Source organism: Tasmannia lanceolata, unplaced genomic scaffold (assembly GCF_043159265.1).
Source record: "Tasmannia lanceolata isolate RefF3 unplaced genomic scaffold, GAP_Taslan_0.1 ptg000015l, whole genome shotgun sequence".
Lineage (NCBI taxonomy): Eukaryota > Viridiplantae > Streptophyta > Magnoliopsida > Canellales > Winteraceae > Tasmannia > Tasmannia lanceolata.
Window position 1 is genome coordinate 57,392,335 of NW_027518692.1, and position 22,151 is coordinate 57,414,485.

At 38.9% G+C, this 22,151-nt stretch overlaps 1 protein-coding gene, 1 long non-coding RNA gene and 1 pseudogene across 4 annotated transcripts; all 3 read left to right on the forward strand.

Annotated features, from left to right (window-relative positions):
• Positions 1-577: 577 nt before the first annotated feature.
• On the forward strand, positions 578-5,866 carry LOC143892625 (uncharacterized). Its single transcript, XM_077397361.1, has 4 exons — positions 578-1,286; positions 4,204-4,293; positions 4,390-4,457; positions 5,508-5,866. The coding sequence occupies exons 1-4, from the start codon at positions 636-638 to the stop codon at positions 5,632-5,634; spliced, it is 936 nt and encodes a 311-aa protein (XP_077253476.1). The 5' UTR covers positions 578-635; the 3' UTR covers positions 5,635-5,866.
• A 3,845-nt stretch (positions 5,867-9,711) lies between these two features.
• LOC143846710 (uncharacterized) lies at positions 9,712-10,904 on the forward strand. The gene is made up of 2 exons (XR_013234822.1): positions 9,712-10,093; positions 10,479-10,904. It is a non-coding gene; the product is annotated as an uncharacterized LOC143846710 (long non-coding RNA).
• A 6,552-nt stretch (positions 10,905-17,456) lies between these two features.
• On the forward strand, positions 17,457-22,090 carry LOC143892626 (zinc-finger homeodomain protein 2 pseudogene; annotated as a pseudogene). Of its 2 annotated transcripts, none has more exons than XR_013255560.1 (2): positions 17,457-19,171; positions 21,817-22,090. The product of XR_013255560.1 is annotated as a zinc-finger homeodomain protein 2 pseudogene, transcript variant X1 (transcript). The 2 variants fall into 2 exon arrangements; XR_013255561.1 differs by lacking the exon at positions 21,817-22,090 and adding an exon at positions 21,364-21,788.
• Positions 22,091-22,151: the final 61 nt, after the last annotated feature.

The window sequence follows — 22,151 nt, forward strand, 5'->3', positions numbered from 1 at the left end:
TATGTTTAGGAAATATCCTAAACAAAGAATGAAACAGAAAAGGAAAATAGTAAGAATAAACTACCTTGGGAAACAATATGTCAATATATCCCAACTGTGACTGAAATAAAAAAGGGAAAACCACGTTGCAATTCCATGTATAGGCTTGATATGAATTGGAGGCCTCATCTGTCCCGGTTTCCCGATGTGATTGTCATAAAAAACTCACCCATTACGGTCAGAGGCATTTATATGAATTTATGAAGGGTAACATGAGGGGTCTCTCTCAACTTTTGGACACGAAAGAAAAGTCTTTATATATATATATGAAAATAAAGTCGTGGGTGGTTATAAGGTTTTATAATGTTATTATTTGCATGGTTGCAGCTCCCTACAGAAGCGTAACATAGGCTTTTAGCAGAATTAACAACATAGCTTTAGCAACGCATCAAGGACTCCTTCTAAAACGGTTGTGGTCCAAAGAAGAGAAAACATAGCCAGTTGTTTGGTGGGTGTAAAGTTTTATGCAGCATTTATTTGCATGGTTGTAGCGCTCCCTACCCAACCCAAGCAGAGCCATTCGACATAAATAACAGCATTGAGAAACAAAGAAAGAAAGAAAGAAAGAAAGAAAGAGAGTTTGGGACAATCAAAAGATGGTGAACGTGGTGAGGCTTTTGATATGGCTATTGCACCAGGGGATTAAGCTGGTAACAGGCCTGAGGCCCCAATCTGTGGAGATTGAACCGGGAACAGTGGTGAATATGTGGGTCCCATCCCAGATGATCAACGGTGGGCATTACAAGTATAAAAAGACAAAATCAAAGAAACCATCCGTGCTATTGATTCATGGGTTTGCCGGAGAAGGCATACTTACATGGGCATTCCAAGTGTTAGGCTTGGTAGGAAAATACAATGTCTATGTCCCAGACCTTCTCTTCTTTGGCTTCTATGGTTCAGCCACTTCGAGCCCAGACCGGTCTGTAGAGTTCCACTCCGAGTGTTTGGCTAAGGCCATGGTGAAACTGGGTGTGGAAAAATGTGGCGTGGTTGGGTTCAGTTATGGTGCGATCTTGGCGTTCAAGATGGCGCAGTTCCACCCAGAGCTTGTCTCGTGTCTGGTCATAACAGGCTCTCTTGCTAACAACACCAAATCCATTATCAACCCATTGCTTCAAAGGCTGGGCTTCTCATCAGTGTCGGACCTCTTGCTCCCTACTACCCCTGAGGGAATCAACGATCTCTTAAGTGCGGGCGTTCACATCAATATATGGTTCCCCTACCGATTCCTCCAAGACTATCTTAAGGTTTAAACCATCACCATCAGTATTAATTAATGTGTTTTGCTAAGGCACACTTTAGGGAGCTTTTTAATGTTCTTCGAAACATCATTTTACGCTTTTTTCCGACAAAAAGTCTCATAACATGTGTAAAATGATGTCTCCAATGGCATTGAAATGCTCCTTAACGAGCAAAATCATTAATTTATATAAAGACATGCTTGTTTTAGATATTTGAGAATCGATATTGAGTTCAAAACTGATTATTGGACTCAAACTTGTGTTTACTTTTGGAGAAATCATATGATGCCCGACCGTCAATATGTAAAGGGCGGAAGGAGACAAAACCTGCTGCCTTGGTTTTTTTGAACCAAGGAAAAGTAAAAAACGGTGCTTTCCCTTGGATTAAAAATCAAGGGAGAGAGGGTTTGTCCCTCTCCGCCCTTTATTTTGACGGTCGCCATCATATAACTTCTCTTTCTTTTGAGTCTAATAATCAGTTTTGGGCTTAGTATCCAAAACGAACAGGTCCTAAAAAGTCATTGGGGCCCAGCATATGGACGGTCCAAATCAATGATTTAACTATCCACATGTATGATGGGTTGTGCGAAACAACCAATTAGCCTAAAAGTTTAAGCTGTTAAAGTTGTGTTATTTAATCATGGGAAATGATATATGCGCCAAGTAGGGGTGCAAGTTTGGCCCTGTCAGCCCTGACCCGCCCTGAGCCCGAACAGGGTCAGGGTTGGATTTTCTAACCCTGAGGGCGGGTCATGGTTCATTTTTTTTTACCCTGACTCAGGTCGGGCGGGTTTTGGGTTCATGTTTTCTATTATCTTGGATTGATGTTTCTTTAGATTATTATTATTAATTGTCTCTGTTGCCCGCAAGTTGTTGAATTCATATTGTCTTATCTTGTTCCCTTTATCTGTTTATTGATCATTTTGTTCCGTATGATAAGTGGTTGCTTTATTTTTGGCACTCTTAACAGGTATTTGCACTAGGGTCAATTAGGGCCGGCCCGGCCCTGCCCAATCAGGGCAGGCCAGGGCCAGCACAATACCCTGTAGGGCGGGTAATTGGTTGAGGTTTTCCGGCCCTGACTCAGGGTCAACGCCAAGATAATGGGATCCAGGGTTGGGCTAGGGTTTTGAAAAACCCGACCCAACCCGACCCTGTTGCAGCCCTGCGCCAAGTGTTTTAATAAACATGCGCTCCACTTGTTTGTCGTGTAGTATTTAAAGGGTTTAAAGAGCTTTTTGAGAACCGAAATATCCTCTGAAATCCCTTTAAATACTACACGACAAACAAGTGGAGCGCTTGTTTATCGAAACACCTTGGCGTAGATATCATTTCCCTTAATCATTTATACTTTAACTAGCTGTATAACCCACTTTCATATAAGTGAGAACCAACCATAGGATCATTCTTAATTGCATATCTCACATCACTAGGCACTTTTTGATGAGACATGCTAGCTTATTGATAATTTTAATAGAGAAAAGTAGGGAATGCATGATATAGTTTCGAGAAATTACTGATTTCACGTACTTTTGAGAACAAGCATCAAACACGGGTGATTCTTCAAAATCGGGTGGAAAAAGACCTCGATACCCTTCTGACATCAACAAAAATCTTCTTTTCATTACTGCCTGTTAAATTGGCACGCTTCACAAGGTTTCTTTTGGTTCGCCTGAATGTGTATTTAAACCGACAGAACCTTGGGTTCGTTTCTATCTTGGCCGTCGGAAATAACTAGAGACGGATGGATGCTTGACACGTGTTGAAAAACTTTTTGAAACGTTGGCGCCTCTATACACAGCCGGTTTGGTTTGGATTTGAAATCTTTCTTTGAACTCGAGTCACTTTTGTTTAAATCTTGGTCGTCGCCAATATGCATAGACGGTAGGATCCACGACACGTGGACATCAATATATAACGGTGATGTCTTCTAATAATACCGCCTATATGTATGAGATTCCATCGGCGTACCCATTATTTCCGCATGCGTACACTCTATTTCCGCTTACACCCCTTGATATTTCAGTGGCGTACTCTAGAAGTTGACGGCATATTCGATATTCCGGTGGCGTACTCGATACGTTTGGAACACATGTTTGAACCCAGAAAATTCGGCAGCATACTCGATATTCCCGCGGCGTACTCTAGAATCCGGTAGCGTACTTGATATCTTTGAACGATAGGTGCTTCTTGAATCCGGCGGTGTACTCAAGAATTTGGCGGCGTTCTAAGCCAAAAGAGACGTGGGAAATAATAAAATGTTCAATAACGTCGCCATTCTAAGTCAAAAGAGACATACTTGATTTGACGTGAAAAGTTGGAAACTATGACGCTTTTTTATGATATTGTCACTCCCCCTGCATTGACGTTCTCATCTTTTAAATTTTTTAAAAATAATGATTGACGTTCTTATCCATCAGAAAGGGCAACATACGAGGACTCTGATCATGTCAAAAGGGTATTAGGGTCTTTTTTTCCACCCAATTTTGAAGAATCACCTGGGTTATGCTTGTTTTCAAAAGTACCGAAATCCAAAATTTCTCGAAACTATCACACGTATTCTGTAATTTTCTCATTTTAATACCTTGTCCGAAAAGAGGAGTACCTTTACAGTCATAGAAACATTGTACGTATTGTTAGAGTAATTGGGTCAAGCAAGAGGTTGCTTGAAGCATTACACCCAAGGTATCTAGTTTGGAATACCAAGTTTGTTGCCTCCAGCCCCTATATATAGAGATACACCAGGGTTTTAATAGGTTAATGGGCTCTAGCCCAAACAGGCACACTATTCTTGTCTATTATCTTATTGGGCTTATATTAGAACATAATAGGGTAATATTATAAACCCAACACGTACGTCTGTATTTATCTTTCAATTAAAGCTCTGAAGGGGTAGATGATGGTTGATGGTTGATGGTTGCAGCTTATGTTTAGCTACAGACAGGAAAGAGGTGAACTTCTTCAAAAGTCGGTCATTAATGACGAGGATGCTGTCCACTTCAACTTCCAGCAGGTAGATTGATTACTTTTGCTTCACCTGACTTAACGATTTTACTGTCTATAGAAGAAAATGAAGCCTCTTTATCACATGGTTTGACATATACTGCAGAACATACTTCTGTTGTGGGGAGAGTACGACCAGATTTTCAATTTCGAGGTTGCCAAGAAGCTGAAGGAGTAAGTTTAACAACCCTTAAGCTTCTCCTCCTTTGTTTAAAATGATTTAAGCTTCTCAAGTGTTCTAAAGCAATGGTCGTTCAATATTTTTGTCTCAACCATCGTTTATAAATAAAAGAGCTTTATATAGAGGACCCAGAACAGTCCAAAGAGATTCGACATTCGTCTATCCATCCAATGATCCAAGTACTGATTGGGTTTTTGGTGTCTTGTTTTCCTCTAAAGTAGAGTTGGCCACCTTACTTTGACTAGGAGTCGGACTAGGTTTTTGTGTACCCTAGTTTGTTAAACAACCAATTTCTCCAAAAACTTTAGCTGTTAGAGATGGTGCTATTTAATCATTTATACTTCAACACTCCCCATCTCAAGTGTGGCCCCTATTTTTTTCGGTTGGCCATACAAGTGGATCTTTAAAATGGAGTTGCTGACCTGCCCTGAGGCAAATACCTATATACGATACCATGTTAAACAACCAATTACTCCAAAAAGCTTAAGCTGTTAGAGATGGTGTTATTTATTTTTTTGACGTAGTTATACGTGTCCTTGGGGTTGACATTTTCTAAAGGTAGAAAAAGAGAGAATAAATTAAGACCTCCATTTAAGAGGATGAGGGTGAGAGATTCTTAGAAATTTCTCACTTGATGAGAATTTGAGAGGAAGTCTTTTCTCTTTGTTTTGTGTATGGTCTTGGTTGAGAAGTTAAACAGGAATATTTACCGGTTTATGGCTTCCGATTAATCCGTTGTAATCCTCACATTTTTCTCTCTCTCATAGTGGAAGATGGTGTTCTAGCCTATAGAGGCAAGCAGCTTAGCCAAAGCACTTAAAATCTCAATGCGTGCATCTTGTGATTTATTTCTTTTCTATTTCTTTATGCACAATCGGATCGGATTTTACCCACATGATTTCTGAGGAACATTATGCCCTCCTCAAACCATTGATTTAAGGTTCCTCTTAGGACTGGGTTGAGGCCAAAGCAGATTAACACGCTTGTTAGCCTTGTTTGAGTACATTCCCTGATTCGCTAGCTATCTGTGCTTGTGATTGCAGGGAACTCGGCCAGAGAGCTATATTGCATGCCTTAAAGGACGCGGGTCACCTAGCTCAGTTAGAGCGACCTCTTCTCTACAATAAGCACCTCAAGGAATTCCTTGCATGCAACCTCTCACCCAACTGAGCCCAATGATGACGATGAGTACAATCTATGTTTGAATTCGAATGTTCACGATGTTGTCTCAATGGTCATTTTTATCAAATTATTTTGCAGCTGGGTACGGAGACACAGAGAATTAGTTTAGTTGACTAACAAGCTCAGTGAATAAGGCTTGATTGGGCGTGTGAAATGAATTATATATCTGTCGCATATTTTAAGGGCATGTCGCAAGAGCCCAAATGTCGGGTTTTCTCTCTCTCTCTCTCTCTCTCTCTCTCTCTCTCTCTCTCTCTCTCTCTCTATATATATATATATATATATATATAGATATATATATATATATATATATATGTCGCATATTTTAAGGGCATGCTTGCAAGTTCCCTAGCTAATCCGTGGGATCAAAGGATATGATGATGAGGATAGATTTTTGGGTTCGAATCATAGCTAGCAAAATGTAATTTGGCAAAAAACAGGACGGTAGAAATTCGAGTTTAATACGGTACTGGTTCAATGAACGTAGTCAGTAAAATGGAAACACAAGAAAATGAGTTAAGAATTTTGTCATTTACAAATATGGTAGGGTAAAATTGGAAATTTGGCCAAAAAATGTTTTTAAACCAATTTAAATGCATTTTAAATGCGTTTAAAATGTTTGTCTAAAAAACGATTAGTTTTATTCGCTGTAATAGTTTTAAAAAGCACACCAATAAAACGTGTTTTTTTTTTTTTACAAAAAAATAATGCGAGTTTAAAACGGAGTTTTGCTAACTATGGTCCGAACCTGATTATTGGACGCAAAATTAAATGCAACTTTTAAATCTAACACAAATCAGGTTTGAACTCAAAATTATTGGATGCAATAATCAGTTTTGAACCCAAAATCAATTCTCAAAATCTAACACAAATCCTTTAAATAAGTACAAAGCATGTCTCGCTTCAAATGCTTTAGCACAAATAATATATATTAATTTTTGATGGGGCCATGACTCTCGAAGGAAGCATGCCCTACCTTCGTTCAATACATATGGAACATCACGCTTTACCTTGCGTTTATTTCTTATCTGGGTTGAGGCATGACGATTCTCTCAATGGGAAACCAGCCACAAACCCTTTCGAAAGATGGGTTTTCCAAAAAGTATAGGCACTTACATATAGTCAGCCCTTATGTTACCCGGTTCATTGGTTTAGATTTGGGTTTGTGGTTAGTAACTTTCATATAAACCCGGGTAGTTAGGATTTTGGAATATGAGAAGAGTCCAAAATTGATTGTTGGACTCCAAATTGGTTCCAGTCCATTATCCGTTTTGGACTCAAAATCCAAAGGAACAAGGTCTTTCGCCTTGTTTGTTTTGGATTTGGAAAATTGAATTCAGTCCAAAATTGATTAAAAAAGTGTTAGCAATAGAAGTAACCTTGTTGAACCTTCGACTTTCATTGAGATGATCATTGATGAGAGATGAATAGAAGCTATATACAAGAAGAAATGTTGCTCTTTATGAGAACAATACATTTATAGAAACAATACATCGAAATAGTAGTGAGACAGAAAAGTGACAGGCTGTAAATGGGGCTATAAACTCAAGAAGAAAGGGACTATTGACTGGCACTAGGACACATTACTCTCAGGATATAACCAAAGGCATGAACTTGACTACAGGGGTGCAACTCGGGTCGGGTTCAACCCGAAAAAAAGTAGGGTCGGTTCGGGTTGAGGGTTTGGGCAATCCGACCCAAGTGAAACCCGACATTTTTTATTGTGAGCTTAAAAACTTGGGTTGGGTCGGGTCCAAGTTGGAAAAAAGGCTTCCTTGGGTCGGGTCGGGTCGGCCCGACCCGAGTTGCACCCCTACTTGACTATGATGAGACTTTCAATCCACTAGTCTTGAGTACCATTATGTGATTCAATGTGGCTCTCACAAACATACTTGGGTGGACTCTATGGTAGATAGATGCGAAGAACATTGTTCTTCATTATTCAGTCTAAGAGGTCTATATAGAACAATCGAAGGCTTTTAAGCTACAAAGAGGAACTAGGTGTGCAGGCTCAAGAAGTTAGTGCACATGATAAGTGATGCAGGTGCATCTCACAAGGTTAAGAAGATCAACGGCCAGATTGGAAGATATCATACAACGTCCAAATCAACAGCCCAAGTTGAATACTACTAATAAAGACTTTTAGGTTTAATAGGGTTCTTTTTACTTGTGATTACTAGAGTTGGACGTCCAATATGTAGAGTTTTTAGGAGTTTTTCTAGAAAGTATAAAGTTAGAGGAATTTTAGGATTGAGTGAAGAGTTTTATTTGGAGTCTTCTTTATTTTAGCCAATCATAGTAAAGTTTTGGCTTCAGCACAACTAGAAAAGTGGATTTCGAGATCTTTTAGAGTTTTAATTTAGAAAAATTATAGGAGTTCTTTTGATTTAAATGTCCAAAGGGATGATTTAAACGTCCAAAGTGGAACAGTTTTAGTGGCATTAGGAAACGTCCATGTAAGCCTTATAAATATCCACCATTGTAAATTATTAACAAGCTTTTGATGAATAAAATTTTATTTTGTTGCCTCGGATCTGTCCCGTTGCCGAGAAAGTCAAGCCATCTGCTGCTTGCTTGTTGTTGCCGCCAAAATCCATATTCAAAGCCACTTTGAATATCAGCCCTTAAATCCCCTAAAACCGCTAGTACGCCCCTGTGTTAATAAGGTAAGATCCTAGAGCAAGGTGGTTTGACAAGATTCATCTAGCTCTTCAAAATAGTTGGCTCGGAAGAAGCAAAGCAGACAATTCATTATTCATTAAGCGTACACAGTTCACCACGGTCTTGGTCCATGAGTCCGAGGTTGGGAAAGTTGCCTTGTTTCCCACGGTTGAAAAGGTTGTGGCTTGTGTTTATTTTTTATTTTTTCAGTTTATTTGTGCACGATCGGATTGGATTTGCTTGACGGATTTTCTCAACAGCGGGTGAGGTGGCAAGTGTGAAATGGGAAATGCCTCATGAGATGTGGATTGAATCAGATTCTCTCATTGCTGTTTGTGTGATTCAAAACATGTCTCCCAGTCCACAGCGGAAATTTCCAACCCTTGTAAAATGAAGGAAACTCTCGCTCAACTATCCCACTATCTCCCATGCCGGAGAGAAGCAAACCAAGCAGCTGATTTTTTCTCTAAGATAGACTGTCCATGTAAAGGGATTTTTTTCTACTATTCCTTGTTCTCCAATTCAGCTACACTCCATTGTATCATCGGACTCTGAAGGGGTCCTATGTAAGATTGTAACCGCTTATTTTATTTTCTTTAATACTATTCTGGTTGGGGTCCTGCCAAACCCCATATTACCCACGCAAAAGAAAAGTGAATCGGCAAAGGAGCCTTTGAAACTACTCGGGGTATGTACATGTAATCAAGTTGTTAAATTTCGATTTCCGAAACCCAACTTTCGGACCTTGCTGAAACCCAACTTTCGGACGAAATTCAGTAAAAAGTATTGAAATCAATGAAATGTCGGTTTTTTTGCAGTAATTTCGGCCAAAATTCTGTAAAACAATAAAAAAATATATTATTTGATCCAAATTTCGGCCAAAATTTCTGAAATTTCCATTGAAATTTTTTACATTTCTAAATTTTGTACATTTTGGTCTCAACCAAAATTTCAGATTTTGGCTGAAATTTAAAACCATGCATGTAATAACCTAAGACGGCTATTTACAAAGGACAAGGGCAAGGTGTGTTTATGCAATTATTAAAACCGGTAGTGCCAACATCAATAAGGGTGAGCATTAATCGGTGGAAACCGAATTAACCATTCGGTTTGGTTCCGGAGTGGTTCGGTTCGGTTTCGGTTTAGAAAAATGAGATTTTCGGTTTTCGGTTTCAGTTTCGGTTATAAAAGGAAAAGACTACTGTTAAACTGAAAACCGAAATTTCAATATTAACTGAAATTAAGAATTTTCTTAACTTGGGTTGATACCCCACATTTTTCCACTTGGGACAGCCCATAGTGGCACTACTAGTTGTAGAAGAGGTTGTCCGGTAAAATATTTGACACAAAACCTATTTCTATTAAGTCATTTAATCGATTTTTATTTTTACACAGCAGCAAAAAAAGCCAAAAAAGGTCTAATCAAACGATTGAAACTAGGGCTTTTTCTCCTCTCCCGTCTTCTCTCCGAAACCCAAAAAAGCTAGGGTTCCCTCTCATCTCTACTCTCTAGATCCGGGCATCCGCCGGTCTCCATCTCCGAGAGTCTGAGACTCCGAGTCCGCAAGTCTGCCGGTCTCCATCTCCATCTACTCATCTCTGACCAAAACCCAAAAGCTAGGGCTTTGGCTCTTCCTCATCAAATCGATTTGGGGAAAAACCTATGTGCATCCATCTTCATCTGTTCAACAACGGTTCTTCAATCCCAAATCCATTAATTGAAAGGGGGATTGCTACACCTTCGTAAAACATCTCGCATCTCCCCTTCTTTACTTGCCTCCACCAGGTATATATGTCTTCTCTACTTTAAATTGGTTTGTTGGGATTTCAAAATAAAGATTTGAAGAATCAATTTTATACTTTCTATGTGGTCATGAAGATAAATTGTTTGTAAAATTATCTCAATGGAATCATGTATGGGACAAAAGAATCTATTTTATGCTTTCTACTGAAATCGAAACTGATTAGCACTAAAAACCGAACCGAAATAGAAAAATGGAATTCTGATTATTTTTATTGAATTCGGTTTTTGGTTTTCGGTTCGGTTCGGTTGCTCACCTCATCAGTTTCAGTTTCGGTTCTACAAATATAGTAACCGAAATATGTTTGGTTTTACAAGTTCGGTTAATTCGGTTCGGTTTAAACCGAATAACCACCCCTAATTACATCAGGAGCCTTCCTCTAACTTGGGGCGCCGATACATCAGCACTTCAAACCTTTTGGTCTTGTCCTCTTCTCGATCATCTCAACGTTCATATTTGCACACGTGGTTATCCAGCGCCCCTCGAGCGTACAAGGCCCCACATAGCATACGCATGGGCACATCTAGGGTAGCATAGCTGGGTTCGGAAAGTATATCTTGCGTGCCCTTCCTGTGGTGTATTAGGTACGCAACGGCTTCTATTCTGGAAATTAAAATCATAATAAATAATGGATGCTGATATCTGCACTGCCATGTTTTCGTCATTGCACTAACTCACCTTATCTTTTCTTTTTTAATTAACTTTCGTGAGCTTTTTTGAAAGGCTACTGAAGTACTGAATTGTTCACTACCATATTTTGATACTTACACAGACCCACTTGGTCTTTTCCTTTTATATCGGCTGCTGTAGCTTTTGAGGAATTGTATTAGCTTTTAACAGCAGTTTAAATAATAAAATACAAGGTGAGCTTGTCTCATTATCAACATGGTAGCGCAATTATCGCCTATTTGGAATTGTAAATTTGTAAAAACCTGTGACAGCTGGTGAGTTAGTGTAATTATCAAAACACGGCACTGACAGCACCAGTAGCCAAATAAAAGGGGGCTCAGCATAGGGTACCTTGACAACTCACAACTCAGAAGATATGGCCCACACCTGTGTGAAATTGGGAATAGGTACGACTCATTAGGGCGCGGACTTTGAGAGATGACCAACGCGCGGTTGTTCTTTTGCCACGTTTCATTATTGACCACTCAATTGTGGGCGATGATATTTTCACTCCCCCTGCATTACGCATGCGCATGCGTAATCCAGGGGGAGTGAAAATATCATCTCCCCAAATTGTCAGCAATTCTCTTTCTTACCAAACTTATAAAAAGGGAAATTGTTATCAGCACTACGGTATTTTGATGAGGGCACTCCTCACTTTATTTAAAGTAGGGTATGGCCAGCACCACAGGCTGATCCAAACCGTCCATTAGATGGGCCACAGAATAAATAGCATGTGCCTCAAAAATCATTTCCATAGGTTGATCCTAACTCTCAGATCTGTATGTTAGAGGGTTGAACCTAACCCTCTATAGATAGGAGGGTTAGGGTCAACCTATGGAAATAACTTTTGGGGCACAACCTATTAGGCTGTGACCCATCTAATGGAAGGTCTGGATGATCCTATGGTGCAGGCAATACCGTACTTCTAATAAAGTGAGGAGTGCCCTCATCAAAATATAGTAGTGCTGATAACATTTCCCTACAAAAATTCGCAAATGAAATTGCCCGGGAATTGGAGCCGGGAGAAGCTATCAATTTGTGAATATTTAGGATTGGCATTTCCTCTACAAATTTTGGAAAAAACAAACATTTAAACCGTAATTTTATTCACTTGAATGCTGCTATGGAGACCCATAGTCGAATAAAAAGAGTGTATCCTAAAAGCTCCCCACATGCAACATGGCATTTTCGAGGAGAAAAAAGCCAAAAATAAGGGAAAGATTGCTAATGTATAAGGAGGCCAAGATTGTGACTATCTTCAATTCTTCAGAATGGAGTGGCCTGGTGGATTAGAGTATGGGTGAGCAACTAGCGATGGCTTAAATGGATTGGCCGGGTGGTTTAGGGTTACGTGAAGAAAACGAAGGAGGAAGATGAAGAGATGTATCGATCAATAAAAATGGAGGAAAAGGAAAGTGAATCAAGAAATCGTAGAAATGTGAAATTTGTTTGCTTTTACACAAATACCTTGGAAATAACGTACATATGTTATTACATACTTTATAAGGGTATTTTTGTATAAAAAAAAAATTCGGATTGTGACTATCCATCAGATTTTCTTTGCAAGTCCGGATCCGATCCTAAAAAATTTCGGATCCTATGATGAGGATAAAAAACACGTCCATGTATCTATCTAGTATGACCATATCCAGTCCATTAAAATTCATACTCAGAGTATCCATCGGACAGTCTGGATCCAAGGCACCCCTATGTGTTTTTACAATTGGTATCAGTCCCTTGCAAAGGGAATAAATGCAAAAATTACAATTGTTTGTTGTGACCAATCTAAAATGATTTTATGTATATCTGTTGCACATATATGCTAAAAAACGATGTAGTAGGCTGTTACACAACATCATATGCACAATCACATCTAAAGCGACTACACATTGTATGTAATTAGAGTGTGATCTACCCACATATGCTAGCAACCGTTAAAAATGACACGCTCACATTGATGATTCATGAAGAAGACAGGTTTTAGGATTTAAATGTTCAAAAAACGCTTGAGTTGAAAGAGAGGGAGATGAAGACTTCAGTGGATTAGATCGAAAACTGAAAAAATAGGGCAATGATAAATCGACTCCCCTAATGGATAAATTGACTCCCCATGTGTCTATCTCTCTCTTCTTTCTCTCTCTAACCTAGAGGAGAGAGAAAGACACATGGGGAGTCGATTCATCAATTTGGGGAGTCGATTTATCACTCCCCAAATTGTTATTATGTATCTATCATATATTCAAAATACTCCTCATGTTTCTCAATTCCTACAAAAATATGAAGGTGTTTTGTACTTTGGCAACATCAGTTTGGACATGTGACACATAATCATACTCTGTCACTTTATGTGTCATGTCGACTAAGTTAGGAAGGACCAGACTATGGACCATCTGAATCCGAACATAGAAGAACAGAATCTAGGCAAGTTACTAGGATCCATGGACACATTTTGGATCCCAACCAAGGGATTGGAAATCATTCTCAATCGGATCCACACAACAAACAAAAGTCTAAATCTGAATTTATTTTTGAATTTTACAAAAATTGCCTCTAATTTTTTACTACCTTAAGTATTATTTCAGGGATATGTTTGTAAAAATGTGGCATAAATTTTTTTTTCAAATGATTCCTATTTTTAGTATTTTGTCATTCATCTCTCTTAAGTCACTCTTTTCTCTTTTATAGTCACTCTTTTCTCTTTTATATCCATTGAGCCAAAGTCTCTAATCCACTACGCCGCCGCCAATGTGTCTCGCCCTTACTCTCTCTATCTTCTGAGAATTTCATTTATGTTCAGTGCAAGTAGGATCTATTAGGACATTCTGATGGACGGTCTGACTTGAAATGGATAGTGACCGAGACACGAGAAGCAGGATCTGAGGCACTCTCTGAATCCAACCCAACCGATAAGGAATTTGAATGTATTATGACCAAGACATAAGTGGATACGATCCGAAGTGGATCTTTTGAAACCCCTAAAATTAGGCCTGTGCTTATGCCCCACACTCCCACCTAGGACACTCCAACAACCCTAGAGGCATATGACTAAATTGGGCCTACCCATGTCGTCAATTTGTCACAGTACGTATGGTATGTCCTACAATATTTGATGACTTAGGGCTGCCAGGAATTTTTTTTTCCATGATAAATTGGCATCCCCAAGTAGATATGACGGTGAAGTCACTAAAAACCACGAAACAAAATCTCGAAAACTAGTGTCTCCGGTGATGAGAGGTTGGTAAAAAAAAAAAATTCCTGCCAGCCAAACATGCCCTTAGCTAGGAAAAAAACTAATGCTATCTAATCAAATGGCCTACAAATAACGTGTGAAATAAAAACTGCCTTCAGTGGTGGATCTGACATTTTAGCAGTGGGGCCGATCAATGGAACAATTTTGCGTAGGCCACTTTGAATATTTTTCCCTCAATTTGAATATTTTTCACAAATAACAATAAAAAAGAGAGGCCTGAGCCCAACAGATAGACGTGAACCAATGAAGCCAAAGGGAGAAGGAGCTCTCAATTTGTCAATGGGCAAGGGGCACGGGGCTCTTTTACCATTAATTTCCTATATAAATTATATAAGAAAAGAAAACTAAATATTAAAATATCTTTAAAATGAGTTTTCTCTTTAATTTAAATATACAAAAGGAGTTTTAAATTCGTAAAATAATATTTAAACTGGGGAAACACAAAAGGAATGGTTAGAGAAAAATAATAATTCAAGTCCTCCGATCCGAAGCTTAGATTCACCCAATGAGTGGGATAGGGCGGGGCGAAAAAAAATTGAAAATGAACAATTTCTTGAAAACAGTTTTGGCCCTAATGACAAGTACATGCCCCTCATCAGCTGATGAGGTACCCGAGGAATCAACTAGGCAATTTCGCGGAAAGCCATTTCGCGGACAAAATCTGCTAAAAAGTGAGCCTATCAGCCTATGTGGCTTTTCTCTCCCACAACAGTGAGCTGGGAAATGGCTTTCCGCAAAATTGCCTAGGAAATCCCATCATATAATTAAGCTATATTTGCTACTAATCTAATTCCATCATATAATTAAGCTACTATTTGCTTCTCCCTTTTTTTTTTTGAATGGCTAAGCTTCTATTTGCTACTAATCCTGCCTCTATACTTGTACTTTTCAATCGCTAATTTCTGCATGGAGAAGTCCCCTACTTGCAAACATTACGACTTGTTTAATTATAGTTAAATCTGAATTAGATTATAATAAATCTACAGGCATCTAATGAAGTGATGCAACTACGGAAAATAGTAAGGTTACATCAGAATCTGCGTGGCTATTAAGGCAGACTATAAATAAAGGGAAATTGTTGGCCTCCCCGCCCCTCCCTTCCTAACGGTTTCTGTGAGAATGGTTCACTTGAAGATAAATTCACCTCCTTTAACATTTTTCTTTGCCTTTAAAACTTAAACTAATAAAGTTAGGAGGGGGGTGGGGGAGATCATCCCCTAAATAAATTTTCAAATAAATCGGGCATTTTTAATAAGTGATACTATCCTTTCTTCCATGTTTCGATACCTACATGCATCTTGATATTAAAATTTATAGAAGTGAAAATTTAAATTAAGGCTTCCATAATTTGCTCCTAACCCTCATAGAGGGTCGATCGTAACCCTCTATAGATCGGTGAGTTAGGATCAACCTATGGAAATGATTTTTGGGGCACAAACTATGGGCAATGATAAATTCGCACCCCCTGCAGCATGCATACGCACCTCTTATAATTTGATTTGACGTCGAAAAGCGTTAAAGTTGAGCACTGTTCACATCAAATCATGGCATAAGGGGTGCGTATGCGTGCTGCAGGGGGTGGGAATTTATCATTGCCCACAAACTATTTAGGTTGTGGCCCATCTAATGGACGGTTTAGATCATTCTATGGTGCGGGCCAAACCGTACTTTGAATAAAATGAGGAGTGTGATTATCAAAATACAGTAGTGCTGATAACATTTCCCTAAATTAATAAGGGTAGGAATGACACTATCAGAACAAGGGAGTGTAGATAAGACTGCCCTTCAATAACTATATCGCAGAACAAGTCTTATTTGATTAAAAAACAACTTGTTGCTTAGTTATATTTATCATAGAGACCAGAAATCACAGGAAAATCAATGTTCTCTTGATGTTTAGTGTTAGTGTCTTTTCATTTCTTCGTTAATGTGATGAGGTAATGATATCAGAACTTACTAGTTTTGATAATGGCACTCCTCATATTGTTAAATATTTTTTTCAATCGATCCATGGTATCTATCTGTCTTATCTATCTATATCTATAAAGCCGAATGTGGTAAGCTAGGGTGTCGCCACGTGGCACCCCGAAATTTAAAAACGCTTGCATTCCCTTATTTAGCACTCCCACGTGGCACTCCGAAATTTAAGAACGCTTGCATTCTCTTATTTAAAAAACGTATATTTGAATTTCAAGAGTTACTCTTTCCAAATTATATGGCATGTTTCCTAATGCCTTAATCAATAAATTTATCGATATTTATATTGTTGATAATTTATGTTTGACTGATTTGGTTAGACAACCCATCTTATTTTTCTCTGTTACTGTCTCAAACACGTTTTATATTCATAAGCAAGAGTCAAAACTCAAACGATACTTCTCTTTCTCTCTATCTCAACCGATACGCCCAGTGCATCGCACCGGACTGCAACTAGTACGGGAGTGAATTATAAGGGCATTTAACTACAGTTGTGGTAAAATCCCTAGTCACTTTTCTTCATCCAACTCTTGGTCCTTGTTCTAACAAGGTATTTGGTTTTATACCTAACCATTTGGAAGAAGAAGAAAAAACCCCCGACAGCCTTCTGTTACAGCATCTGCCAAAATGGCACACCAAAGTCCATGATGCTAACCATTGCAATGAATTCCACTGAAGAGAGTAAATAACATTAATTTCTTATGTACGGACATACAATATGTATTTACATACAGTACGTGGGTTGAACATTATTAATGGTGACATGATTCTACGTTTCCTAAGAAATGTACTCTCTTGATTTTTATATACGGAGTACTAGAAATAAGTGAGTAAAAATTACCCGGGCATAGAAAGTGTCGATTCCTAGTTTGAGCAAAGATACATGCACGATTATAAATTTTTGATGCATTAATAAGGGAAATGATATCCACGCTCCAATGTTTTGATATTTCAGCTCTACTTTCTGATTGGAGCGGAATTATCAAAACATTGGAGGGCTGATATCATTTCCCATTAATAATTAGAGCCCTAAATGTAAGAAAAGTAAAAAAAAAAAAAGGGTTAAAAAGATTACTTAAAATTTAAAATCTGAATGGTGGCTTCGATTAAAAGACCCATGAGAGGTCTCGTTTTATATATATATATATATATATTTACAGAAATCATGATTCAAGCATGTAACTATGTATCGTGGTGTTTCAATAGTGGAGGATTAAGAGGAGATTAATAAGTTAATTAGTATTAAGGCGTGGAATTAAATGGATAAGTGTTGGTAAGGAATCTGGTGCGTGTGGGTGGCGTAGGTTACTTTTTCTTGACAAAGAGATATGTATAAACTAAAAAAAACAAAGATTAGGTTAATTAGGACAGTGATTAGACACTTCAATTGGCCTGTGCTACACATCGCACTGCCACTGATAAAAACTTCCAAAGGAGAGAGAGAGAGAGAGAGAGAGAGGCCATTTTGGTTAGGGCGGAGTCCAAGGGGCCCTATAATAGTGCAAGAGACTGACATACCAACAAAACAAGTGGTGTGGGCCTTTTAGGTTTGGGATTTGCAATCTCTATTTCTCTTGGGTGTCTCTGCCGAGAGGAGATTATTTGAGTGCAACAGTGGAGGAGTGCACTTTGGGTGGAGAGTGTGAAGGGGGAGAGGAGGCAGCGTCCCATCAAGTCGAGTATGCGTGAATGCATACAAAATACAATGCAATAATAAGGGATGGGACCATTTTGCAGGGCGTGGGAAAAAAGAGCAGCATTACCTGTCGGTGCTTTTGCATTTCCTCGTCTCCCATTCATTCTACATACTTTTACTCTCCCAACTTGAAGATAACCCATGCGTTTTCTTCATAGTTTTCGACAGATGGTACCAAGCAACTACACAGCAACCCTTCTCTTTTTCATTCCATTAATAGAAAACTGTTTTAGCTTGTCTACTTGCGGGACTCTCGTATATTTATTTTTAAAGAAGGCAAGGAGGGTCCCATGAGTTTCATCTCGTTAAGGGTTTCTTAACAATTCTCTAATCAGATCTAGTATTTTGTTCATCATCTGGATCTAGTAATTGTCTGTATTACTTGATTATGGAAATGGTCGAAATTAGAGAGATGGGTTGGTGAGATTAGCAGCAACACGCTCAGAAAACAGTTCTATTTGGGTTGGTTTGTCTCCTTTTTAGTTGATTTCTGGCTAAAGAGATGAACTAGTGAAATTAGTGTAGAGTTAATGGACTTAAGAGGCCAGCCTGAAAAAGTACACATGCCAATCCCCTTGGGTTATAATCCTCCCATTCGAGAATCAACATCAAAGGCTACTTCCTCATCAATACCAACTGGAAGAAACGGGAAGGATGTCTTCAACCCTACCCAAACCCTAACCCTAGACCATGAACCCCAAACTAGAGTCCCAAACCCTAACCCAGACCCAGATCCAGTCTCCTCCCATATCCCCGCAGACGGGTCGAATCCAACGGCCACGATCGCCGCCGTGAGGTATCGGGAATGCCTGAAGAATCACGCCGCAAGCATCGGCGGGCACGTCGTCGATGGTTGCGGGGAATTCATGCCGGCTGGCGAGGAAGGATCCCTCGATGCCCTAAAATGCGCGGCCTGCGATTGCCACCGGAACTTCCACCGGAAAGAAGTCGCCGGCGAATCTCCCGTCAATAGCTTCTACCCCTACAACAACAGTCAACCCAAAAATCGAATCCCTCCTCAATTATTACCTCCACCCCCTCAACAGTATCACAAATTCAATAGCTTGGGATTGCCTGAAAGCCCAGGTGTTATCCCCCGGCCGCCGTTCCCATCAATGATCATGGCTTTTGGTGGTGGTGGAGCCACTGAGTCTTCTAGTGAGGATCTCAACGCAACGCCTTCAACTTATCCCCGGTCTTTCGCGCTCACTAAGAAGCGTTTTCGCACCAAATTTACACAGGAACAGAAAGAGAAGATGATGGAGTTTGCAGAGAAGGTAGGGTGGAAGATAAAGAAGGAAGATGAGGCAGTGGTCCAACAGTTATGCTCCGAGCTTGGCATAAAGAGACAGGTGCTTAAGGTATGGATGCACAACAACAAGCATGCCATGAAGAAGCAACAGTTGTAAATGAGAGATACACTGATGATTAGAGAGAAAGAAGCCTCAATCCACAGCAACATTAAAGGTTTCTATTTTCTAAACCTTAATTCATAAATTAGTGATGTTTTGACATTGTTATTAACATGAATTACTGATGTTTTAACAAGCTTTAGAAAATATGAATCAAGCTTTAGAAAATAGAAGCCTTCAGTAATCCACAGCAACATTAAAGGTTTCTCTCACCCAATTTTTTTTTTTTTTTTCCATTCTTATCTTTTGACATTGTTGTTAACATGAATTACTGATGTTTTCATTGAGTCTTGTTGTGTCTTCTTCCTATGCTGCAACAAAAACATTAGTCTTATTTCTATTAAGCCCGTCTAGTTCTTTTTCTCTACGTTTCTCAGCTTGTTACTAGTTTTCTCTCTATGAGCTGTATACAGGCTCTTCTTCTTCACCATCACCATCACCTTGTTCCCATTTGCAGCAAAGATACTAGCATTAAATGGTGCTAGCATTGCAAGCTCCTGGGTCTCTCTCCCCTCCACCTTTCCCTTGGTATTACCACCACCTATGACCCTTGCAGCTGCAGGGCCTTATCTGCCTCATTTTTCTTCCCTGCTGGCCTTAGGGCCTAGCATCCATCAACATCTCCATCCTTCTTTTCAAAGCTGTCATATGGTTTGGTTTTTTTTAATAGGTCCCCCCTAAACCAAACCTGCCTCACCGTGTTGTTGGTATGGCCCTGGCTTTGTCCCTACCCACCTCTGTCCATCTTTCAGGCTTCTAGACATCTTTATTTCTTATGGGATTTCGGAAAAAAACTGCTTGCTTCTTTAAGATCTCATGTTTACCATTTTAATATTGTTTTGTAAGGAAGATTGCTTAACAAAAATATAAGCCTGTAATTTATATTTTTTTATTATCTTCCCATTTGCTTTGAGTTCTTAATATATTCCCACACCCACACACAAACACTAACATACAAAATCAAAAAGGTGAAATTGCTGAGAGAGAGAGAGAGAGAGAGTCTGTGGTGTGCCAGCTTTTATGTTTTGCATTTGCTTTTCTGCTCTTGTAGGGTTGCTGTTTTGGTTAGTTGCATACTTGCATATACCCATGCTCAGATTTTATTTTTCCCTGTTGATAACTGAAAACAAAGAGAAAAATTTAAAAGTTTGAACAGTTCTAATTTGAATGTGGTAGATGGAGCATTTTAAAACTTTGAATTTAAATCTAAGTGTTGAAGTTGAATTTTGAATGACCTTAGTTTTGTTGGCCACAATTGGATGGATAAGAGCAATGTTAGGAAGCTTGGGAGATACACGGCCGAAGGCAGTGTAGAGCTCACTTCAATACAAATCGACACCAAAATAAAAAAAATTATATATCAAAAGCATTCAACAATCTTGGTGTTCTTTTCCCCTTTCCCTTAGAATCTCTAAGCTTCTTTTCCCCTTTGAAGCGTCCCCTCAGTATTTCCTTTAAGCTTATAATAACTTATTTCCTTTAAGCTTATAATAACTGCACAAATTTGCAATTTTGTTGCAGTCCTCGTGAGTCCTTTAGGTATCCTAAGCAACATCATAAGAAATCTCCATTGAGACTTTGATAATCTAGCCAAAACATAAATGAGCTCTACATTTTGTACAAAATCACAAATAATAAGTATTTTTAAACACTGGCACAAATAATAAGTACATGTAGACACCCATTTTTCCAACAAATAATAAGTACATGTAGACACCCATTTTTCCAAACTTGGATTGACAGTAGGTCAGCGCGAGGATGGTACTAATAAGGAATCTGGTCAATTTCGAGCCCTTGATCATTTGATTGAAAGATCTAATGTTAGTTACGATCCTCTCAAAAGTTGCTCGAGAAGAACTCAACCAAGAGAAGAAGAAGAAAATGCTCAACCCAATTGATAGATTATCAATTACATAGGTTTATCAATATCCTTCCACATATGGTTTCTAACCCTTTAAATGAAAAACTGTTCAAGCTCATTCACTACCTAGCTTAGGGACTTACATATAATAAATTGCATTGGAACTCACAAAATTTGACTAAGCTTGGGAACCCACATACATAGTCCACCACTAAAACTGCCACCTCTTTGTTTCCACCTATCCGATTTTTGAGTAACTATACTCGGAAACATTACAAAAATACCTACAACTTTCTAGTTTACTACTTTTAAAGATTCTACCATCTAGAAGTCCAAAAGTCAGATTAAAAAACCAGATGCACTCATTTATCTCAAGATGTTCATAGGGTTGTCAAGACCGCGAGGCTTGTCTCCCAAGCAAATGGCACTCAAGATGTTCATAGGCTTGTCTCCCAAGCAAATGGCACTCAAGATGTTCATAGGATTGTCTCCTGAGCAAATGGCATTGTCGTTTCAAATGTCCTTCACCGGTGTTGCCCGGAAATGGTTTTTATGTCTTGACCAAATCCAAGCAAGAACTGGAAGGGAATCACGGAACAGATCATGGGGGCAGACGAAAAGGTCAGTGATCACTCATCTGATCGGAAATTAGAAACCACTAAGCAAGAACCTATGGAGCCATTTTTGACATTTCTAAGGGTTTTGCACCTTAACAAATGCCCTAGCAAAACCCTATTTCTAAATATATTATTCTGGTAGATTTTGAGAAGAAGAATATATTGTTATGTTTAATCCAAGAAAAGCACTTGAATTCAGTTGTAAAATATTTTGAAATGCAGAATTGTAACCCTGCACAAAATGCCTTGGTGGTGGACAGGAACTTGCCCAGTTAATGTCAAAGTAAATGACAGAAAAAAGACACCGTGCTCCGTATGCTCAGACAATAGGCAACTTGATGTATACGATATTGTACACTAGGCCAGATTTGGCCTATTCAATAGGCTTAGTACGCAGATATCAATGTAATCCCGGTCTTTCTAGTGAGACGAAGTGAAATGAATAATGAAATACTATAAAGGACTCAACCACCTCAATCTAATATATATGACTACTACTCATACTATCTAATCCAACGATTTCTCATCATTTTGTGCCTCGCTCTAATTGATTTAGA